The sequence below is a fragment of the Dendrobates tinctorius genome, unplaced genomic scaffold (genome assembly GCF_039654945.1).
Source record: "Dendrobates tinctorius isolate UK_male_01 unplaced genomic scaffold, ASM3965494v1 ptg000028l, whole genome shotgun sequence".
Classification (NCBI taxonomy): Eukaryota; Metazoa; Chordata; class Amphibia; order Anura; family Dendrobatidae; genus Dendrobates; species Dendrobates tinctorius.
The window spans coordinates 57,980,694-58,004,075 of record NW_027361696.1 but is presented as its reverse complement, the minus strand read 5'-3'; the positions used below and the strand labels follow the sequence as shown (position 1 = coordinate 58,004,075).

The 23,382-nt window shown below is 44.4% G+C and overlaps 2 protein-coding genes across 4 annotated transcripts in view; one reads left to right on the top strand and one right to left on the bottom strand.

The window, feature by feature from the left end:
• The window catches only part of LOC141085429 (cell adhesion molecule CEACAM8-like), a 191,576-nt gene extending 168,688 nt beyond the window's left edge, over positions 1-22,888 (bottom strand). For all 3 annotated transcript variants that reach the window (XM_073570788.1, XM_073570789.1, XM_073570790.1), the window contains exons 1-3: positions 22,678-22,888; positions 22,021-22,098; positions 15,952-16,311 (exon numbers count right to left, since the gene is read on the bottom strand). In XM_073570788.1, the coding sequence (XP_073426889.1) occupies positions 15,952-16,311; positions 22,021-22,042 (382 nt within the window). In that variant the 5' untranslated portion in view covers positions 22,043-22,098; positions 22,678-22,888. The remainder of the gene's footprint in view (positions 1-15,951; positions 16,312-22,020; positions 22,099-22,677) is intronic.
• Positions 19,958-20,604, top strand: LOC141085436 (uncharacterized). The gene has a single exon (XM_073570800.1). It carries the CDS (start codon positions 20,092-20,094, stop codon positions 20,602-20,604), a length of 513 nt encoding a protein of 170 aa, XP_073426901.1. The 5' UTR covers positions 19,958-20,091.
• Positions 22,889-23,382: the final 494 nt, after the last annotated feature.

The following is a 23,382-nucleotide window of genomic DNA, read 5'->3' as shown; positions in this document are numbered from 1 at the left end:
CCTAAGTTGGGCACGGTTAAAAATCAGTAGTGGTTTGAATGTTGATGGAGCTGGTGACTCTGCCGTCCACACAGCAGGGGATCAGCTGGCATTACTGAACCCCAGTAACACAGGAGCTAGTGTGTTTCTCTGTGCAGACGACACATCTGAGCGACAACTGGCTGTGTTGAAGCACAGGGATTATAGTTCAGGTGGTAGAAAAATGAACACACCAGCAGACCTGGATACAGTTGCCAACCACTAATTTAGTCTGTAAGAGGAATGGCAAAGTCTTTGGAGATCCAGGCCTTGTTCATTTTCAGAAAAGTCAGCCGGTCAACATTATCGGAAGATAGTCGCGTGCGACGGTCTGTTAGTACACCACCTGCGGCACTAAAGACACGTTCCGATAATACACTGGCAGCAGGGCAAGCCAGCACCTCCAATGCATACTGGCTAAGCTCTGGCCATGTATCCAGCTTAGAGACCCAAAACTTGAAGGGGGAAGAGCCATCTGGGAGTACAGCGACAGGGCAAGACATGTAGTCTGACACCATCTGACGGAAGCGTTGCCTCCTGCTGACTCGAGGCGTCGCTGATGGTGTAGACAATTGTGGTGGACACACAAAACTTTGCCACATTTGGGCCATAGTGGTCTTGCCTTGTGCTGCGGCACTGCCTCTGCTCCCTCTTTGTGCAGAGTTTCCTCCACTGCCTCGACGCACAGAGCTGCTTTGTAAAGCACTTGCAACAATGCTGTCGGGTGGAATGGAAAACATTATGGACTGCACCAGTGACTCTTCGTACTCCCGCATTTTACGCTCCCGGTTCAACGTTGGTATGAGCCTTTGTACGCTGTCCCGGTAGCGAGGATCTAGGAGGGTGTACACCCAATAATCAGCCGAGACGAGAATGTGGGCGATGCGGCGGTCGTTTCTCAGGCACTGCAGCATGAAATCAACCATGTGCTGCAGACTCCCAACTGCCAAAGAACCGCTGTCCCCTGTTTGAGGCGTGACCTCGACCTGCTCTGCATCACCCCACCCTCGCTGTACATACTGAGTAGAGGTTTGTGTACCTCCCTCCTCTGGAGAGATGTCTTCCTCCTCCATCGACTCCTCCTCATCCTCCTCACAAAGTGTCCCCTGCCTAGGCCTTTGTGAGGAAACACGTAGCGCAGACTGTCCAGAAGCAGATGGCATTTGGGACTCCTCATCCTCCACCTCTTCTGAAACCTCATCCCTTAGTGCTTGCAGTGTTTGTTGAAGCAGGCAGATAAGGGGGACAGTCATGCTGACTAGTGCATCATCTGTACTCGCCATCCGCGTGGATTCATCGAAGGCACGCAAAACGAGGCAGATGTCCTTCATAGAGGCCCACTCAATGGTGCTGAAGTGTGAACGGCGCACAGTGCGACTTGTTTGCGCCTGATGCAGCTGGTACTCCATGACTGCTGCCTGCTGCTCACACAACCGCTCCAACATATGTAACGTTGAATTCCACCGGGTGGGTAGGTCACATATGATGCGATGTTCTGGAAGGCCAAATCGTCGCTGCAGAGCAGCGAGGCGCGATCTTGCCGTGCTGGAACGTCGCAAGTGAGCGCACTCTATGCGGACCTTGTGCAACAGTGCATCAAGATCCGGATAGTCCCTCAGAAAGCTCTGCACGACCAAGTTAAGAACATGTGCCAGACATGGGATGTGTGTGAGGTTGCCTAGGCCAAGAGCTGCCACCAGATTTCGGCCATTGTCACACACTACCAAGCCCGGCTGGAGATTCGCTGGCCCAAACCACACATCGCTCTCCAGCTTGATAGCATTCCAGAGCTCCTGCGCTGTGTGGCTTCGATTCCCCAAAGAAATTAATTTGAGTACAGCCTGTTGACGTTTGGCCACGGCTGTGCTCATATCGGTCGTAACAGGCTCCTGCTCTGCTGTTTCTGAGGAACTTGAGTAGGAGGAGGAGTCTATGTGTACAGACTGGAGTCCTGCAATCCGTGGCGTTGGAAGAACACGTACAGCGCCACTCTCCAGATCCGTACCCGGCTCCACAACATTGACCCAGTGGGCAGTGAGGGAAAGGTATCGTCCCTGTCCATGGTTACTGGTCCACGCATCGGTGGTCAGGTGGACCTTGCTACTAACGGCGTTTAGTAGCGCATGTTTTATTTTGCCCTCAACATGTTTCTGCAGGGCAGGGACGGCTCGCCTGCTGAAATAAAAGCGGCTGGGCACGTTGTATTGGGGGACTGCCAATGCCATTAAGTCCCGGAAGGTGTCAGTGTCCACCAGCCTGAATGACAGCATTTCAACTGCCAGAAGTTTGGCAATGCCAGCATTCAGAGACTGTGCTCGGGGATGGTTTGCCGAGTAAGGGCGCCTTTTATCCCATGCCTGTGCTACCGATGGCTGTGATGGATGGGAACGTGCTGTTATGGGTGGAATCTGACAGGGTCTCCGGACAACAGTGGCAGAGGTTCTTCCTTGGCGATCCTGTGAGGAAGCCGAACCAGCAGTGTGTGAGCTGGAGGAAGAGGGCCCAACACGAACTGAAGAGGTGGTAGGTGGTGCTGTACGTTGGCCTACGTCTTGAGGGTGTCTCTGCAACTCCAACTCGTGCTTGGTGCGCACATGTTTCCACATATTTGTGGTATTGAGGTTGCTGACATTTCTCCCTCTTTTGACTCTCTGATGACACAGCTTGCATTTGACAAAGCAAATGTCATCTGCAACTGTGTCAAAAAAGGACCACGCACTGCAACTCTTGTGAGCGCCCGGTTTGCCTTTGGAAGGAGGAATGCTCCTAACGGGTGCCGAAGTGGAGGGTACAGGCAACCAAGTCTTCCCCCTCCCTCTGCCTCCTGTTTTGGCCGGTAGGGGAATCTCTTCCTCCGAGCTGCTCCCACCACCTTCCTGTTGCTCACGCCATGATGGGTCAAGGACCTCATCATCTTCCCTCCCCTCTTCAAACAGCTGCTTCTCCGGGGTTGTCTCGCCAGCACCGTACGCACCAGAAAGTGGCAACTGAGTCTCGTCATCATCTGATGCGTACTGAGGTGTGCTGACCATAGGCACTGGCCCACTCGCCTCTTCAGATTCAGAGGGACAAAGAAGTTGCGCATCACTGCATACTCCCTCTTCTTCACATTCAGGAATGCTGCTTGGCTGGCCCCCTCTTTCCAAGCCAACAGATTCCGAGAACAGAAGTAGAGATTGTGATGGCTCCTGTCCATGTCTCTCTGACTGCCTGGGCACTTTGGCAGGTGGTGAAGAGACAGATGGTTGCTCTTCGGTGCTCTGACCCTGAGAGGATGCGGAAGTAATTGAAGTCGATGCGTTAGCTGCCATCCATCCGACAACGGCTTCAATTTGTTCCTCCCGCAGCAGTGGGGTACGTTGAGGTCCTACAAAGCTGCGCATAAAGGACTGTTGCCTGCTAAAACTGGGGGATGCTGATCCACTGGTGCCCGCAGCAGGCCCAGAATCCCCACGTCCTCTACCTGTAGAATCCCCACGTCCTCTCCCTGCAGAATCCCCACGTCCTCTCCCTGCTGAAACTCCACGCCCACGCCCACGCCCCCGCGCCTTACTCCCTGCCTTCTTCATCTTGCAAGACTGCTTAAGATAGGCAAAAAAGGACAAAGGGGGGCCTTAGTGTGCTTATTCCTGAACAGCTGGTTACAGGTACAAGAAACACTAATTTTATGAAGTGTGTGTGTGTGGACTAGACTTTAATAGGAGCTGATGTGGCCTACACAAGTTCAAAATGTAGTGTTTGGTGAACTTTTTATGTGGTTTCTTTGTTTGAAACAAACTCAAAGTATGAGAACAAAGAATTGAAACTGATAGTATCACCAACTTTTTGGAGCTATTACAATGCAGGCAGGTAACCTACAATGCAAAAGATGAGGCTCCAAAAAAATTGGGTAATACTAATCTGGCTGCGCCGGCAGGGCACAAGCCAGAAAAAAAGGCTCCTCTATCTACTCCTATATAGTGTTTGCAACCAACCAATGTTGATGGATACGGATGGATGCACACTAATAGGAGAAGAAAAAATGAGCTGCACTCAGAGACAAATATGTGTGAGGCAGTGACGCACGTTGAGCGTCCTACAACCAGACGTAGCTGCAGGACACTCTACTCAGCGTGAGCTGCACTCACACACAGTCAGAGACCTCTCAGACAGCCGTCAACAGTGCAGCTAAGTGGGCACTGGCACTGACAGGCTGCAGAAAGGCTCCGCTGTGTACTCCTATATAGTGTTTGCAACCACCGTAGATGGAGACGGATGGATGCACACTAATAGAAGAAAAAATGAGCTGCACTCAAATAAAAATATGTGTGAGGCAGTGACGCACGCTGAGCGTCCTACAGCCAGACGTAGCTGCAGGACACACTACTCAGCGTGAGCTGCACTCACACACAGTCAGAGACCTCTCAGACAGCCGTGAACAGTGCAGCAAAGTGGACACTAGCACTGAAAGGCTGCAGAAAGGCTCCGCTGTCTACTACTAGTGTTTGCAACCAACGTATATGGATACGGATGGAAGCACACTAGATTGAAATTATTTAAAAAATGCAGCTCAAAAAATAAAAGATGTATGAGGCAGCAGTGATCACACTGGGTGGCCTACAGCCTGACGTGGCTGCAGGACCCACTCCACAGCGTGAGCTGCACTCACACAGCCCTTGCAGACAGCTGTGAAAACAGCGCTGCTAGGGAAAAGCAAGCTACAGTGGTGGTTTATGTAGCCTGGATAAAGCACAATATTGTTTTTAGAATCGCTATTTCTAACTGTCCCTCACAGTCTTCTACAGCAGCCTGTCCCTAACTGAATTCACAGCAGAGTGACCAGAAATGGCGGCTGCGGTGGCTTTTATAGTGCATCATGACATCATTTCGGCAGCCAATCACAGCCATGCCAATAGTTAACATGCCTACATGCCTAACAGGATGTGCCCACACTTCGGAGGATTCCCATTGGCTTAATCAAAGCAAGCAGGCTCATAGCATGATGGGAACTTCCTATTCCGATTCCGATCCCGGAATCCGATATGAAAAAAGTATCGGAATTAAGTATCGGAATTCCGATACCGCTAATATCGGCCGATACCCGATACTTGCGGTATCGGAATGCTCAACACTACCCATCACACACATCCGCCATCCCATAGTCCCGTGCCCATATACCCATCACACATCCTTCATCCCATAGTCCCATGCCCATATACCCATCATACATATCCTCCATCCCATAGTCCCGTGCCCATATACCCATCATACACCATCCACCATCACATAGTCCAGTGCCCATATACCCATCACACATCCTCCATCCCATAGTCCCGTGCCCATATACATATCCGCCATCCCATAGTCCCGTGCCCATATATCCATCAAACATATCCTCCATCCCATAGTCCAGTGCCCATGTACCCATCACACATCCTCCATCCCATAGTCAACCATTATGACATCATAATGAGCGGCGGGGCTTGCAACCTATGATGATATCAGCCTCGCCATGGCAACCATTGTGACATCATAATGAGGGGCGGGGCTTGATACGCACACACTGTTTCCCCATTATGCAAATAGGGGCATTATGACATCATAATGAGGGGCGGGGCTTGACGCGCACACACTTTTCCCCCCGTATGTAGATAGGGGCAAAATTGTTTTGTGAATTGGAACGCGCGGGGTAAAAATTTTGCCTCACAACATAGCTTAGGACACTCTCGGGGTCCAGACGTGTGACTGTGCCAAATTTTGTGGCTGTAGCTGCAACGGTGCGGATGCCTATCCCGGACATACACACATAGACACATACACACATACATACATACTTTGAGCTTTATATATTAGATATATGTTATATATCTTATATACATAATAATAATTATCTTTATTTATATAAAGATTATTATTATGTATATAAGATATATAATATACTAGCTGAAGAACCCAGCGCTGCCCGGGCATAGTAACTAACTATGGTTAGTTATAGCAAATTATAATTATCCTCCATCCCATAGTCCCGTGCCCATATACCCATCATACATATCCATGATCCCATAGGCCCGTGCCCATATACCCATCATACATATCCTCCATCCCATAGTCCCATGCCCATATACCCATCAAACATATTCGCCATCCCATAGTCGAGTGCCCATATACCCATCACACATCCTTCATCTCATAGTCCCATGCCCATATACCCATCATACATAGCCTCCATCCCATAGTCGAGTGCCCATATACCCATCATACATATCCACCATCCCATAGTCCCGTGCCCATTTACCCATCATACATATCCTCCATCCCATAGTCCAGTGCCCATATACCCATCACACATCCTCCATCCCATAGTCCCGTGCCCATATACATATCCGCCATCCCATAGTCCCGTGCCCATATATCCATCACACATCCTCCATCCCATAGTCCCATGCCCATATACCCATCATACATATCCTCCATCCCATAGTCGAGTGCCCATATACCATCACACGTCCTTCATCTCATAATCCCATGCCCATACACCCATCATCCATATCCTCCATCCCATAGTCCCGTGCCCATATACCCATCATACATATCCGCCATCCCATAGTCCTGTGCCCATATACGCATCATACATATCCTCCATCCCATAGTCCAGTGCCCATATACCCATCACACATCCTCTATCCCATAATCCCGTGCCCATATACATATCCGCCATCCCATAGTCCCGTGCCCATATACCCATCACACATCCTCCATCCCATAGGCCCGTGCCCATATACCCATCATACATATCCTCCATCTCATAGTCCTGTTCCCATATACCCATCATACATATCCTCCATCCCATAGTACCGTGCCCATATACCCATCATACATATCCTCCATCCCATAGTCCCATGCCCATATACCCATCATATATATCCTCCATCCCATAGTCCCATGCCCATATACCAATCATACATATCCTCCATCCCATAATCCCATGCCCATATACCCATCATACATATCCGCCATCCCATAGTCCAGTGCCCATATTCCCATCACACATCCTCCATCCCATAGTCCCATGCCCATATACATATCCGCCATCCCATAGTCCCGTGCCCATATATCCATCACACATCCTCCATCCCATAGTCCCATGCCCATATACCCAACATACATATCCTCCATCCCATAGTCCCGTGCCCATATACCCATCATACATATCCTCCATCCCATAGTCCCATGACCATATACCCATCATACATATCCGCCATCCCATAGTCCGGTGCCCATATACCCATCACACATCCTCCATCCCATAGGCCTGTGCCCATATACCCATCATACATATCCTCCATCCCATAGTCCCATGCCCATATACCCATCAAACATATCCTCCATCCCATAGTCCCGTGCCCATATACCCATCATACATATCCTCCATCCCATAGTCCCACGACCATATACCCATCATACATAGCCTCCATCCCATAGTCCCATGCCCATATACCCATCATACATATCCTCCATCCCATAGTCCCATGCCCATACACCCATCACACACATCCGCCATCCCATAGTCCCGTGCCCATATACCCATCACACATCCTTCATCCCATAGTCCCATGCCCATATACCCATCATACATATCCTCCATCCCATAGTCCCGGCCCATATACCCATCATACACATCCACCATCACATAGTCCAGTGCCCATATACCCATCACACATCCTCCATCCCATAGTCCCGTGCCCATATACATATCCGCCATCCCATAGTCCCGTGCCCATATATCCATCAAACATATCCTCCATCCCATAGTCCAGTGCCCATGTACCCATCACACATCCTCCATCCCATAGTCAACCATTATGACATCATAATGAGCGGCGGGGCTTGCAACCTATGATGATATCAGCCTCGCCATGGCAACCATTGTGACATCATAATGAGGGGCGGGGCTTGATACGCACACACTGTTTCCCCATTATGCAAATAGGGGCATTATGACATCATAATGAGGGGCGGGGCTTGACGCGCACACACTTTTCCCCCCGTATGTAGATAGGGGCAAAATTGTTTTGTGAATTGGAACGCGCGGGGTAAAAATTTTGCCTCACAACATAGCTTAGGACACTCTCGGGGGCCAGACGTGTGACTGTGCCAAATTTTGTGGCTGTAGCTGCAACGGTGCGGATGCCTATCCCGGACATACACACATAGACACATACACACATACATACATACTTTGAGCTTTATATATTAGATATATGTTATATATCTTATATACATAATAATAATTATCTTTATTTATATAAAGATTATTATTATGTATATAAGATATATAATATACTAGCTGAAGAACCCAGCGCTGCCCGGGCATAGTAACTAACTATGGTTAGTTATAGCAAATTATAATTATCCTCCATCCCATAGTCCCGTGCCCATATACCCATCATACATATCCATGATCCCATAGGCCCGTGCCCATATACCCATCATACATATCCTCCATCCCATAGTCCCATGCCCATATACCCATCATACATATTCTCCATCCCATAGTCCCATGCCCATATACCCATCATACATATTCTCCATCCCATAGTCCCATGCCCATATACCCATCAAACATATTCGCCATCCCATAGTCGAGTGCCCATATACCCATCACACATCCTTCATCTCATAGTCCCATGCCCATATACCCATCATACATAGCCTCCATCCCATAGTCCCGTGCCCATATACCCATCATACATATCCACCATCCCATAGTCCCGTGCCCATTTACCCATCATACATATCCTCCATCCCATAGTCCAGTGCCCATATACCCATCACACATCCTCCATCCCATAGTCCCGTGCCCATATACATATCCGCCATCCCATAGTCCCGTGCCCATATATCCATCACACATCCTCCATCCCATAGTCCCATGCCCATATACCCATCATACATATCCTCCATCCCATAGTCGAGTGCCCATATACCATCACACGTCCTTCATCTCATAATCCCATGCCCATACACCCATCATCCATATCCTCCATCCCATAGTCCCGTGCCCATATACCCATCATACATATCCGCCATCCCATAGTCCCGTGCCCATATACCCATCATACATATCCGCCATCCCATAGTCCTGTGCCCATATACCCATCATACATATCCTCCATCCCATAGTCCAGTGCCCATATACCCATCACACATCCTCTATCCCATAATCCCGTGCCCATATACATATCCGCCATCCCATAGTCCCGTGCCCATATATCCATCAAACATATCCTCCATCCCATAGTCCAGTGCCCATGTACCCATCACACATCCTCCATCCCATAGTCAACCATTATGACATCATAATGAGCGGCGGGGCTTGCAACCTATGATGATATCAGCCTCGCCATGGCAACCATTGTGACATCATAATGAGGGGCGGGGCTTGATACGCACACACTGTTTCCCCATTATGCAAATAGGGGCATTATGACATCATAATGAGGGGCGGGGCTTGACGCGCACACACTTTTCCCCCCGTATGTAGATAGGGGCAAAATTGTTTTGTGAATTGGAACGCGCGGGGTAAAAATTTTGCCTCACAACATAGCTTAGGACACTCTCGGGGGCCAGACGTGTGACTGTGCCAAATTTTGTGGCTGTAGCTGCAACGGTGCGGATGCCTATCCCGGACATACACACATAGACACATACACACATACATACATACTTTGAGCTTTATATATTAGATATATGTTATATATCTTATATACATAATAATAATTATCTTTATTTATATAAAGATTATTATTATGTATATAAGATATATAATATACTAGCTGAAGAACCCAGCGCTGCCCGGGCATAGTAACTAACTATGGTTAGTTATAGCAAATTATAATTATCCTCCATCCCATAGTCCCGTGCCCATATACCCATCATACATATCCATGATCCCATAGGCCCGTGCCCATATACCCATCATACATATCCTCCATCCCATAGTCCCATGCCCATATACCCATCATACATATTCTCCATCCCATAGTCCCATGCCCATATACCCATCATACATATTCTCCATCCCATAGTCCCATGCCCATATACCCATCAAACATATTCGCCATCCCATAGTCGAGTGCCCATATACCCATCACACATCCTTCATCTCATAGTCCCATGCCCATATACCCATCATACATAGCCTCCATCCCATAGTCCCGTGCCCATATACCCATCATACATATCCACCATCCCATAGTCCCGTGCCCATTTACCCATCATACATATCCTCCATCCCATAGTCCAGTGCCCATATACCCATCACACATCCTCCATCCCATAGTCCCGTGCCCATATACATATCCGCCATCCCATAGTCCCGTGCCCATATATCCATCACACATCCTCCATCCCATAGTCCCATGCCCATATACCCATCATACATATCCTCCATCCCATAGTCGAGTGCCCATATACCATCACACGTCCTTCATCTCATAATCCCATGCCCATACACCCATCATCCATATCCTCCATCCCATAGTCCCGTGCCCATATACCCATCATACATATCCGCCATCCCATAGTCCTGTGCCCATATACCCATCATACATATCCTCCATCCCATAGTCCAGTGCCCATATACCCATCACACATCCTCTATCCCATAATCCCGTGCCCATATACATATCCGCCATCCCATAGTCCCGTGCCCATATACCCATCACACATCCTCCATCCCATAGGCCCGTGCCCATATACCCATCATACATATCCTCCATCTCATAGTCCTGTTCCCATATACCCATCATACATATCCTCCATCCCATAGTACCGTGCCCATATACCCATCATACATATCCTCCATCCCATAGTCCCATGCCCATATACCCATCATATATATCCTCCATCCCATAGTCCCATGCCCATATACCAATCATACATATCCTCCATCCCATAATCCCATGCCCATATACCCATCATACATATCCGCCATCCCATAGTCCAGTGCCCATATTCCCATCACACATCCTCCATCCCATAGTCCCGTGCCCATATACATATCCGCCATCCCATAGTCCCGTGCCCATATATCCATCACACATCCTCCATCCCATAGTCCCATGCCCATATACCCATCATACATATCCTCCATCCCATAGTCGAGTGCCCATATACCATCACACGTCCTTCATCTCATAATCCTATGCCCATACACCCATCATCCATATCCTCCATCCCATAGTCCCGTGCCCATATACCCATCATACATATCCGCCATCCCATAGACCTGTGCCCATATACCCATCATACATATCCTCCATCCCATAGTCTAGTGCCCATATACCCATCACACATCCTCTATCCCATAATCCCGTGCCCATATACATATCCGCCATCCCATAGTCCCGTGCCCATATACCCATCACACATCCTCCATCCCATAGGCCCGTGCCCATATACCCATCATACATATCCTCCATCTCATAGTCCTGTTCCCATATACCCATCATACATATCCTCCATCCCATAGTACCGTGCCCATATACCCATCATACATATCCTCCATCCCATCGTCCCATGCCCATATACCCATCATATATATCCTCCATCCCATAGTCCCATGCCCATATACCAATCATTCATATCCTCCATCCCATAATCCCATGCCCATATACCCATCATACATATCCGCCATCCCATAGTCCAGTGCCCATATTCCCATCACACATCCTCCATCCCATAGTCAACCATTATGACATCATAATGAGCGGCGGCGGGGCTTGCAACCTATGATGACATCAGCGTCGCCATGGCAACCATTGTGACATCATAATGAGGGGCGGGGCTTGATACACACACACTTTTCCCCCAGTATGTAGATAGGGGCAAAATTGTTTGGTGAATTGGAAAGCGCGGGGTTAAAATTTCGCCTCACAACATAGCTTAGGATGCTCTCGGGGTCCAGATGTGCGACTGTGCCAAATTTTGTGGCTGTAGCTGCGACGGTGCGGATGCCTATCCCGGACATACACACATACATACATACACACATACATACATACATACACACTTTGAGCTTTATATATTAGATATACATAAAATATATATGATACATGATACATGATATGTATATATGATATATATATACATATATATAATATATATATTTATATTGCACAGTAAGGCTACTTTCACACTTGCTTTGTTTTGCAGCGCATTTTTCCCGCAAAAAAACACATGGAAAAAATGCATACAAACGCATACAAATGCTGTGTTTTTTTCAAGCATTTTTATGAGCATGCATGAAAAAAACGCAGTGTTTTTATGCGTTTGTATGCGTTTTTAGTGCGTTTTTACCGCGTTTGCGGTTTTTTCCAACATTAGTTGGCCCCTCACACTAACCCAAACCATGACTTTACTAACCCTAACCCTAACCCTTAACCAAACCATACCCTAACCCTAACCCTTAACCAAACCATACCCTAACCCTTAACCAAACCATACCCTAACCCTAACCCTTAACCAAACCATACCCTAACCCTGACCCTAACCCTAACCCTTAACCAAACCATGCTAACCCTAACCCTTAACCAAACCCTACTAACCATAACCCAAACCCTAGCTAACCCTAAACCCTAACCCTTAACCAAACCATACTAACCCTAACCCAAACCCTAACCCTAACCCCAAACCCCCTTAACTAACCCTAACTCTAACCCAAACCCCTAATTTCCATTGTCTAACCAATGGTCAACAAACAAAACGCATACATGAGCATGCCAATGCGCACATATGCGCACCCATAGACTTATAATGGGTGTCTTGCAGTAAAAAAAGCATTGCGTGCACATGCGTTTTTTTGAGGCAAGTCGGACGCCCAAAAAATGCAACAGGATGCATTTTCTGCGCCCGAGCGCACACCACAAATAAATGCATGCGCGTAAAAACACATACAAACGCATGTGTATGCGCACATAAGCGCATCCCATGCAAAATATAGGGAAAAAAAGCGCATGCGTTTTTTAGCGCTAAATTACAGGGCAAAAAAACGCAAGTGTGAAACCAGCCTGATTGAACAAAAGTCGTTAATTCATTTGCCGGCTTCTGTAAAATCAATACAAAACCTGACATGAAATGACACATGGTTTACATACAGTAAACCATTTCATTTCATGTATTTTTTTTATATGTCTTTGACTAATAATTAGATTAGGGTTTTTGTGTAAAATTTGGGACCTAGATGTCCCAAATTTCACACACAAACCCTAATCTAATTAGTAGTCAGCGATATATCATATATATTATATGCTACATATATAATATATATATATATATATATATATATATATATAATGTGTATATATATATGCAGTATGTTTGTGTCACTGACGTGTGTGTGTGTATATATATATATATATATATATATATATATATATATATATATATATATACAGTGCCTTGCGAAAGTATTCGACCCCCTGGACCTTTTCAACCTTTTCCCACATACCATGCTTCAAACATAAAGATACCAAATGTAAATTTTTGGTGAAGAACTTTTCAGTTTTTGAATTTCCACAAAAATTTAAAATAACCAATAAATTTCGTTCAACTTCACAATTGTGTTCCACTTGCTGTTGATTCTTCACCAATAATTTACATTTGGTATCTTTATGCTTGAAGCATGATATGTGGTAATGTGTGCAAACTGTAAAGCGCTGCGGAATTTGTTAGCGCTATATAAAAAAAAAATAAAGATATGTGGGAAAAGGTTGAGAAGTTCCAAGGGGCCGAATACTTTCGCAAGGCACTGTGTGTATATATATATATATATATATATATATATATATATATATATATATATATATATATATATATATATATGTGTATGTATGTACTCTATGTGTGTATATGTATATATAAAAAACTAAATGAAATAAAATGGTTTACTGTATGTAAACCATGTCTCATATCCTGTCGGCTTTTGCAATTATTTTACAAAAGCCGGCAAATGAATTAACGGCTATTCTGCTATGTATCTCTCTCAAATATATATGCTGTATATGTGTGTGTGACATATATATATGTATATATATATATACATATACATACATCTATTCTACGTGTATATATCTATTCTATCTATTCTATCCTATTCTCTTCATTACTGTTCGCGGCATCTGCCGGCTTTTACTCTATTATCTATCTATCTATCTATCTATCTATCTTTCTATGTACACACACACATACATATATTTATATATATGTTTTGAAGATTCTTTTGTTTTAAAATGATGTGTACAGTGTTAGTTTACAATGCTATTTTAACATGAGCTTTTACATAGATAGAACTGCTGTATGTAAAACCTCATGTTAAAATCGCATGTCATACGCATGTCATATGGAAAAATCGCACTGAAATCGCATGACACTCGCATGACAATCGCATAGCACTCCTCCGTTTTTTCCATCCAGAAATCGGACCTTTTTTTTATCGCAAATGGGGATGAGCCCTTTGGGCTCATCGTGTGATAAAAACGATGATGTGTGACCATTATCATATCTTGTTGACATATATGCAGTGACTTCATCTATTGTATTACATCACAGTATCATTGGTCTGTTTTGTCATTTATCTTGTGTGCCATTTCATGTTTTGGGTAAGCTGTACATACACAGGGCACCCCATTATATTGGCTGTTCCTGTATGGGAAAGGGTATTAGTATCATGTTTTTAAGCTGTTTTTAATCACGTTTGGGCTTTTTATGATAATAAAGTATGTGTTTTGATATTTATGGGTTTGCACAGGTTTTCATGCATTGATCTTTTTCTTGCTTTGTGTGCATTCTTTCAATTAAAAGACTTTTTTTGGGTGTCTGTGTTTTCTTACAATGTGACTATGGTTAGCACCTCACATGTAGACCTGATATCTCACTGCTATGTGGCCACTGTATTATGGCCATTTTTGTATCGGTGCTAGAATAATGGTAGTAAACACTTATCCCTGACTGAGAAGACAAGTTTACTCCTGCCCATAACTATATTATTGAGTGTTTCTATGCTGAATGTTTTGTCGTTACATATTCAGGCGAGTGTGACCAAGTGCAACAAAACTTGTCCCTTTGATTATTGCAGGTTTTTGCAGTCCTACATTTAAAAGGACTCGATATAGCTCCATAACACTAATGATGATGGTAACATTCGTATTAACAATAATGGGTGTACTCACTAAGGCTAAGTTCACATTTGCGTACCAGGGCTTTGCGGAGGGCTGTGTACTTCCTCCGTTAAGCCCTGCCTACTTCTGCATGCGGCCTGGGTACCTATCTTTAACATTGGGCATGTAGGACATACGGATGTATGCGGATGCATCCGCATGAGTCGTTTTGATGTGCCCACACAAAAATGCAACATGTTGAGTTCAACTGCACGTAAAAATGACGCATGAGGATGCATTTGCATACATCCGCATGTCCTGCATACCCAATGTTAATAACTACGCAGGACGCATGCAGAAGTATGTGGAAGTAGGCAGGGCTTAACGGAGGAAGTACACAGCCCTCCACAAAGCCCCGGTATGCAAATGTGAAATCAGCCTAATGAGGCACATTAACACTGACATAGACAAGTCCCGCTTGTAAGGATAGCTTAGATCATATCCAGCAATACTTAAATCATAACCACAGAGCACGCGTCTATTACTGATCTATACTATTATTATGTAGAAGGAAACCCATTCTGATGTTGGATACTTAATGGAACCTCATGTATGAGGAATTGCTCTCAGCAGCCAATCAGAGTTCATGGTTTATTTACCCCGGTGCAGGTTAGGAACTAGAAGCTGATTGGCTGTGATGTGTAATTGGGATACTTTTCCGTGAAACAGTTCTCATCTATGAGGCGCAGTGTGAATATGGAACATACGGAGCAGGGGGATAGAAAGTGATACTCACCATAGATGGTCAGGGTCACAACTATATCCTTTGCTGATGACACCATCTGTATCTGTGCTATATAATTCCCCCTATCTGTGACACGGAGATCTTTGATGTGTAATGATCCGTTTTTGAAAGCCGAGATCCGATCATTGTACAGAAGTCCAGGAACTAATATGGGAGGACTATTACCAGGAAAATATGTCAGGATCAGATACTGAGGAGTTTTATCTGGTCCTTTATACCAGGAGACATGCTCAAGTTCCTCAGTAGTGACAGTAAGGTTCAAGGTGACAGATCCACTAATAACCAGATACTGAGGGATAGCCAGAATACTGATCTGTCCACTGGTCACATCCATCTTGAGGATGAGGAGAACTGAAAGAGAAAGTCTCATGAGTTTCTTTGTAATTTTTACATTAACACAAAACTTTTCATAAAATCATAAATGATGATTGTTAGCATAGCCATTTGCTGTGTACACTGGATGCATACACATGACATAAACCCTGATGAAGCCTCTGTATGACATATGACTGTCCACTTTGTGTCATATAGTATATCATTTTAACAGAATGTCTCTGTATTCAGTTGACTATACTAAAAGAAAGGTACATTGACCAATACGCCCCTGTAGTTGAAAAAATCAACATTTTTGGCATATATCAGGTCAATCTTAGTGAACTGTTGGAATAATGCATATTGATCTGTATGTACTGCAACAACTACTACTGTACTGTTTGATATATTGTGCATATTGTGAGATTGTTAACAATGTTCAGTGACAAAAAAAAAAAACAGACAGGATGCCCCCTCCTTCTCTTCCCTTCTTGTTGTTGTAATGCTCCCATGCTGCAAGCCACAGCAGATACCAGACTGATCACATTTCATGCTGTAAGCTGTTCAACCTGGATATGAATAAATCTACATTCTGTGTTGCTGACTCTGGATGTTACACTGATTAATCCGCTGCTAACAGGTTATGGGCCCAGAGTCCTAGAGTCCCAGATCACAGAGAAAGGAAAAGACAGGAAGACAGCAAAGATGGCCACCAGCAGCAGCAACTCCATGAAGTTTACAGTACCAAGTCTCTCTAACCAGAATTATCAATCCTGGAAATTCAAAGTGAAAATGCTGCTGATAAGAGAAGGTACGTGGAAATACACACAGGAGCGTAAACCTGACCCAGTATCACAGGAGTGGATAGAGATGGATCAGAAAGCACAAAGTACCATATCACTCAGTATAGATGATGATCAGATTGTGCATGTGTGTAAAAGTGAAACTGCAAGAGAAATGTGTGAGCAGCTGCAAAAGGTGCATGAGAGGATAAATTTAAGCAATAAACTTTATCTCATGAGAAAATTGTACCAGTCTAAACAACAGAATGGCCAGGATATGCAGGACTACATAACAAGCATTCTAGAGATTGTAGAATGCCTGAGAGGCATTGGGGAAGATTTGAAGGACTTTCCTGTAGCCGCATTACTGCTTAGTGGTCTTCCAGAAAACTATGACAAGCTTGTAACTGCACTAGATGCACGCCCAGATGATGAGCTTACATTGGAGTATGTCAGAGGGAAGCTCATAGATGAATATAAGCGGAAAGCGGAAGGTGTAAACAGCAGGACATGCGATGCAGAATCTGCTTTACAGACATAACATCTAAATGATAACAGAAAGCACCTAAAAGAAACACGTGAATGTTTTGTTTGCAAGAAATCAGGACATTTGAAAGCCGACTGAAAGCCAGAGTCTGGAAAGCTAGAATGAATCAGCTGAAAAAGCAAAGCAGTCTTCAAAGGGTTAAAAGTGCTGTGTCTGCAGAAAATGATTCTGTGAATACTGAAACTGCATTTACTGTCAGTGTAAATACATCAAAGCATGCATGGTGTATAGACTGGAGCAACTAGTCACATGACTAATAACAGGGACTTCTTTTCTAAGCTTAACCAAAGTAAGTCAGAGAAAGTGATTATGGCTAATGGTCAGTACATGACTTCACAAGGTATAGGAGATGGTTATATTGATTGTCAAATCTCACCAACATAAAGCAAGAAGATCCCAGTAAAAGATGTGCTCTATGTGCCTAGTCTTGAGAGTAATTTACTATCTGTGAAGAAACTCACAAAAGAAGGAAATGAAGTTACATTTAAGCATGATAGCTGCATCATCACAAAAGAGGGCCACACACTAGCAGAAGGAAAAATCACAAATGAACTTTACCAGCTTAAATGCAAAGAGTGTGTGTACACTGCTCAGGAAGAAAGGCACAATAACTACATTCATGTATGGCATAGGCGCCTAGCACACAGAGACCCAGAAGCAATAAGGAAGTTAGTTCAAAAGCAACTAGCTGAGGACATTACAATTGATCTATGTAACCAGATAATGAAATGTACTATCTGCATCAAAGGGAAAATGTCTAGAAAAGCTTTTTCTAAGAGAAGTACTACAAGAACAGAACAAACACTAGATTTAATACATACAGATGTCTGTGGTCCAATAAGCACTCAGACTCCTGGGAAGAAGAGATATTTTCTCACATTTATTGATGATCATTCAAGATATACAGTTGTCCGCTTCACAGCAAGAAAGAAGTTCCAGAGAAACTTGAAGTATATCAAGCTGAGGTATATAATAAATTTGGGAGAATGCCAAAGATTCTACGTGCAGATAATGGGACTGAATACACAAGTAATGAGACACAGAGCATTTTAAAGAAAAATGGAATCCTATTTCAGACCACTGTACCATACAATCCTGAGCAAAATGGTGTCGCGGAAAGAAGGAACCGAACACTCTGTGAAAGTGGAAGAAGTATGTTGTTTGATGCAAATCTGCCCACAGCATATTGGGGTGAAGCAAACATGACAGCTTGCTATCTTCAGAACAGACTACCAGGTAAAGCTACAGAGAAAACTCCGTTTGAGCAATGGAACAGCAGAAAGCCAAAACTACATCATATAAGAATATTTGGAAGTAAAGCGCTTGTACATGTTCCCAAAGAAAGGTGAACTAAGTGGGAATCTCACGCTAAGGAAGGGATCCTGGTAGGCTACAGTGAAACCCACAAAGGTTATAGGATTCTACACCCAGAAACAAACAAGGTCACAATAAGTAGAGATGTAGTGATTGATGAGAACTTTGTGTCCCCCAAGTTTTGTGACATCACGCCAGTAGTCCAGCTGAAGTCACAATTACAAGACAATAACAAGGAGGATGTAGAGGTCTGGCTGGATTCTTCAACCACTGAAGGAACAACAGAAAAATCAGGTGAATCTGAAATCAGGAGATCTTCTAGATCAAACAGAGGCGTACCAACTAAACGTCTATCCTACATAGTCGACACTACCTGAATCAGAGCCGCAGTCATGGGATGAAATGCAAGAACTACCTGTCCATGAAAGAACAAAGTGGATCAATGCTGCTAATGAGGAAATCAAATCGCTTCATCAACTTCAAACTTGGAAACTCACCAAGCTGCCACAGGGCAAAAAGGCAATCAAGTGCAAGTGGGTCTTCAAAACCAAATATGACTCTGAAGGTAAAGTCCACAGATTTAAAGCAAGGTTGGTGGCAAAAGGATATTCTCAAAAGTATGGCGAAGATTACGATGCTACGTTTGCTCCAGTCGCTAAACAGACCACGTTCAGAGCTTTGTTAGCTGTAGCTGCTGTATAAAAGATGAATGTCAGACATTTGGATATAAAAACTGCCTTTTTAAATGGTGACATTGAGGAGGACTTATACATGACTCAACCTGAAGGCTATGTAAAAGGGGGTGAAGAGAATCTTGTTTGCAAACTACAAAAATCCCTTTATGGTCTTAAGCAATCAGCAAGAGCATGGAATACCAAGATGAATAAGGTCTTGTTGAAAGAAGGTTTTAAAAGAGGTCAAGCGGATCCATGCTTATACACAAAATATACAGATGGAAAGTGGATGTATATTCTCTTATATGTGGACGATGTGATTGTAGTTCATCAGGAAGACGCAGAAATGGGAAAAATGGCTGAAATTCTGAACCAGCATTTTGAAACGAAAGACCTTGGAAATGTGACATATTATCTAGGAATCCAAATCCAGAGAGAGGAAGATGGAAGTTTTCTTCTAAACCAAAGTGCAAAAATTAATTCGATTCTGAATCCGTTTGGAATGTCAGAAGCCAAAGGTATATCAACCCCAAAGGAACCATCCTACCTGAAGCTGGAAGGAGAAGATGACCTGTTGCCAAACAATGAGAAATATCGGCAGGCAGTGGGGGCACTTCTATACATATCAACTATGACTCGACCGGATATCACAACAGCAGTTGGAATCCTTTGCAGATATGTGGAAAAACCACGCCAAAGAGACTGGAATGCTGTTAAGAGACTTCTCCGATATTTAAAAGAAACGCAAGATGTAAATTTAAAGCTGTCTGCAACGGGAGATCTAGAACTCATCGGCTATGTAGATGCAGATTGGGCTGGTGATTCGCATGATCGTAAATCCACAAGCGGATACTTGTTTAAAGTTGGAGAAAGTTTAATCTCCTGGTCTAGTAGGAAACAAGTGTCTGTTGCCTTGTCATCTAGAGATGCGGAGTATGTGTCCGCAACCTATGTAAGCCAGGAGGTCAATTGGCTAAGACAATTGATGGATGATCTTGGCACACCGTCAACTTAGCCGACGGTGATTTATGAGGACAACCAAGGATGCATTAAACTTGCATGCAGTGAAAAGATCAGTGCTAGAACTAAGCACATTGACGTCAGACATCATCATTTACGTGATTTGATAGATCGTGGCATAATTCAGTTCGTCTATTGTGAAACTGATAAGATGGCAGCTGACATTATGACAAAGCCATTGCCACGAGCCAGGTTCCAAGAATTGAGAACCACACTGGGACTAAGAGGATAAGTAGTTGTTGAGTGGGGGTGTTGGAATAATGCATATTGATCTGTATGTATTGCAACAACTACTACTGTACTGTTTTATATATTGTGCATATTGTGAGATTGCTAACAAAGTTCAGTGACAAAAAAAACCCAGACAGGATGCCCCCTCCTTCTCTTCCCTTCTTGTTGTTGTAATGCTCCCATGCTGCAAGCCACAGCAGATACCAGACTGATCACATTTCATGCTGTAAGCTGTTCAACCTGGATATGAATAAATCTACATTCTGTGCTGCTGACTCTGGATGTTACGCTGATTAATCCGCTGCTAACATGAACACATTGTGGGTCCTGGGTACTCATCAGGAGGAGAAAAATTATTAATCGCAAATTTGTATATTTTCAAAAAGCAGACTTAGTAGAGATAATTCAAAGGGAAAAGGTCCCTCAAAGCTAAATTCATTGACACCTTTATATATTTTATCTTTTGCATTCCCATCATGTAATCAGCATTATAATTCATAAGTAAATGAGGCATTAAGTGCTCAGGGTGTGACAGAGCACTTCCCAAGCCTCTGTCTCTGAAGGTTGTTTCCCTGCCCATTGCCACCTTCTTTAACTTACCATAATGTCTGTGTGACATCAGGCACCAATTAACAGCAGGTAAGGTAACCTTTTGGACAATTGCAAGATCAGTGCATGAATGTGAAGATAAAGGGATCATTTGTATGGTACCTAGAGTGCTGGTAGACTACTGTTGAAGAAGAAGCGTTCACTTAAAAGAGTATATATGGCAAGTTATGGAACAGGGTAGTTACCGGACAAGTTATACTGTTTAGTGCACCAAAAACAGATTTAGGTTTTGGGAGATGAGGGCAGCAAAACCCATAGAAAAGAGTGGCCTAGAGAATAGGGTATAAAAATGTAAGAAGTAAAATCTTTCTCATCAATTCACTGTAACTAAATCTAACACTGTCTACTCTATTGCCCACACCCAAAATGACTGGCTGACAACTACACTTGAATGTTCTGTCCCACCGGCTGGACACAGAGCACCATGATTATATTATCAGCATGTACGGAGTCCTGTCGACATGAAACTTACTGTAATAATTTATAGAAAAGATATGTAGCTAGTGGCAGAACAGTCACTTTCTAATTATCATTATATCAATAATGTAATATTGGTATGTATAATACTTACCTGTTATGAGAAACCTTCTCATTGCAGATAACGGATTGTTGTTTCTCTTTTAGTTCTTCTATAGAATAAGGAAGTTGCCTGTGAGAAGTAAAAGTCAACGCCCTTTATTTTAAATTTAGCAATGCCGGAAATTCATGGTGTTTTAACCATGTGAAAGCCTGACAAATTACTATGTACAGTATACAGGAAAGAAGAATATCTTTTGTCATGATCTCAGTGCGGGTTTGACTCGCACACGTGGGGTTAATGTTTGGAACCAGTGCTGATGACTGGCATTTCTGGGGTTAAAGGTTGTGATCCCGGTGCAGGCTTACCTGCACACCTGGGGCTGTGATTGTGGCCTCTCCCTGGTTCTGGGAGAGGCTTCTTATAGCCTCAGGACGCTCCCATCCCTGTCAGTTATACTTTCGCCCTTGGCATTGTGTGGTGACCCCTGAGTGTGTTTGTGCTGTGTTCTGGTTACTTGATTCTCTGTGTATGACTCGGTCTGTTCCCTGGATATCGCTTTGGATTCTGCCTGGTACCTTATATGTCTGTTTGGTTTTGATCTCTGCTTGGCCCTGATTATCCGCTCTGTCTCATCCCTGGTACTGTACTGTGATCCTGTGTATGACCTTTGGCTTTGTCTGACCTCCCGTCTGTTTATCCCTCCTGTACCTCGCTGGTCTGTACTGTGCATAACCTCTGCTTTGCTTGGACTCTGAGTTCTCTTCCTTCTCTGTGTGCAGGACGCTAAGCCCCGCCCCCTTGCAGTCACATGACCATTCACATGACCATAGGTCCTATGCTGGCTTCCTAAACTTCAGCATCCACAGGTCCTGTGCATCGGTACTTTCTGGCTGTACCTGACCCCGGTACCCCTACACTGCGGGTGAGTCACTGCTCAGCGGAGGCTGCACGCCAGCGCTGACACTCAGGACACGCGCACTGGCTCAGTGAGCAAGTACAGTGCGGTGTTCCTGACATTATAACTGACCATTTCAGTTTTTTTTTCTTCAGAAAAAAAAAAAAAAAAGGTGTGTGTTATCCTCATGGATCCCATAGAAGCCTTGTCTGATCAGGTCAAGCACCTGACCCAAATGTTCCATAAGCTCAATGTGGAACAACGCACGATGGCCCAGACCCAGCAACAGTTGGTGGTTACTGTGCAGGAGGCTGTCGATGCAGGGGCTTCTAGTTCTGGGGGTAGGGATGTGTCATTAGCGTCCCCCGAATCTCCGGTCAAATTGCCAGACTTTTTCTCAGGGGACAAAAAGGAGTTCAGGTCTTTCAGAGAAGGATGCAAGCTTTTTTTTTCTCTAAGGCCCCGCTCCTCCGGGGATGAGTTCCATAGGGTGGGGGTCATTATTTCCCTACTTCGGG

Excerpts from the sequence above, each read along its gene's own strand:
- LOC141085436 (XM_073570800.1), top strand. The coding sequence starts at position 20,092 with ATGTCAGAAGCCAAAGGTATATCAACCCCAAAGGAACCATCCTACCTG.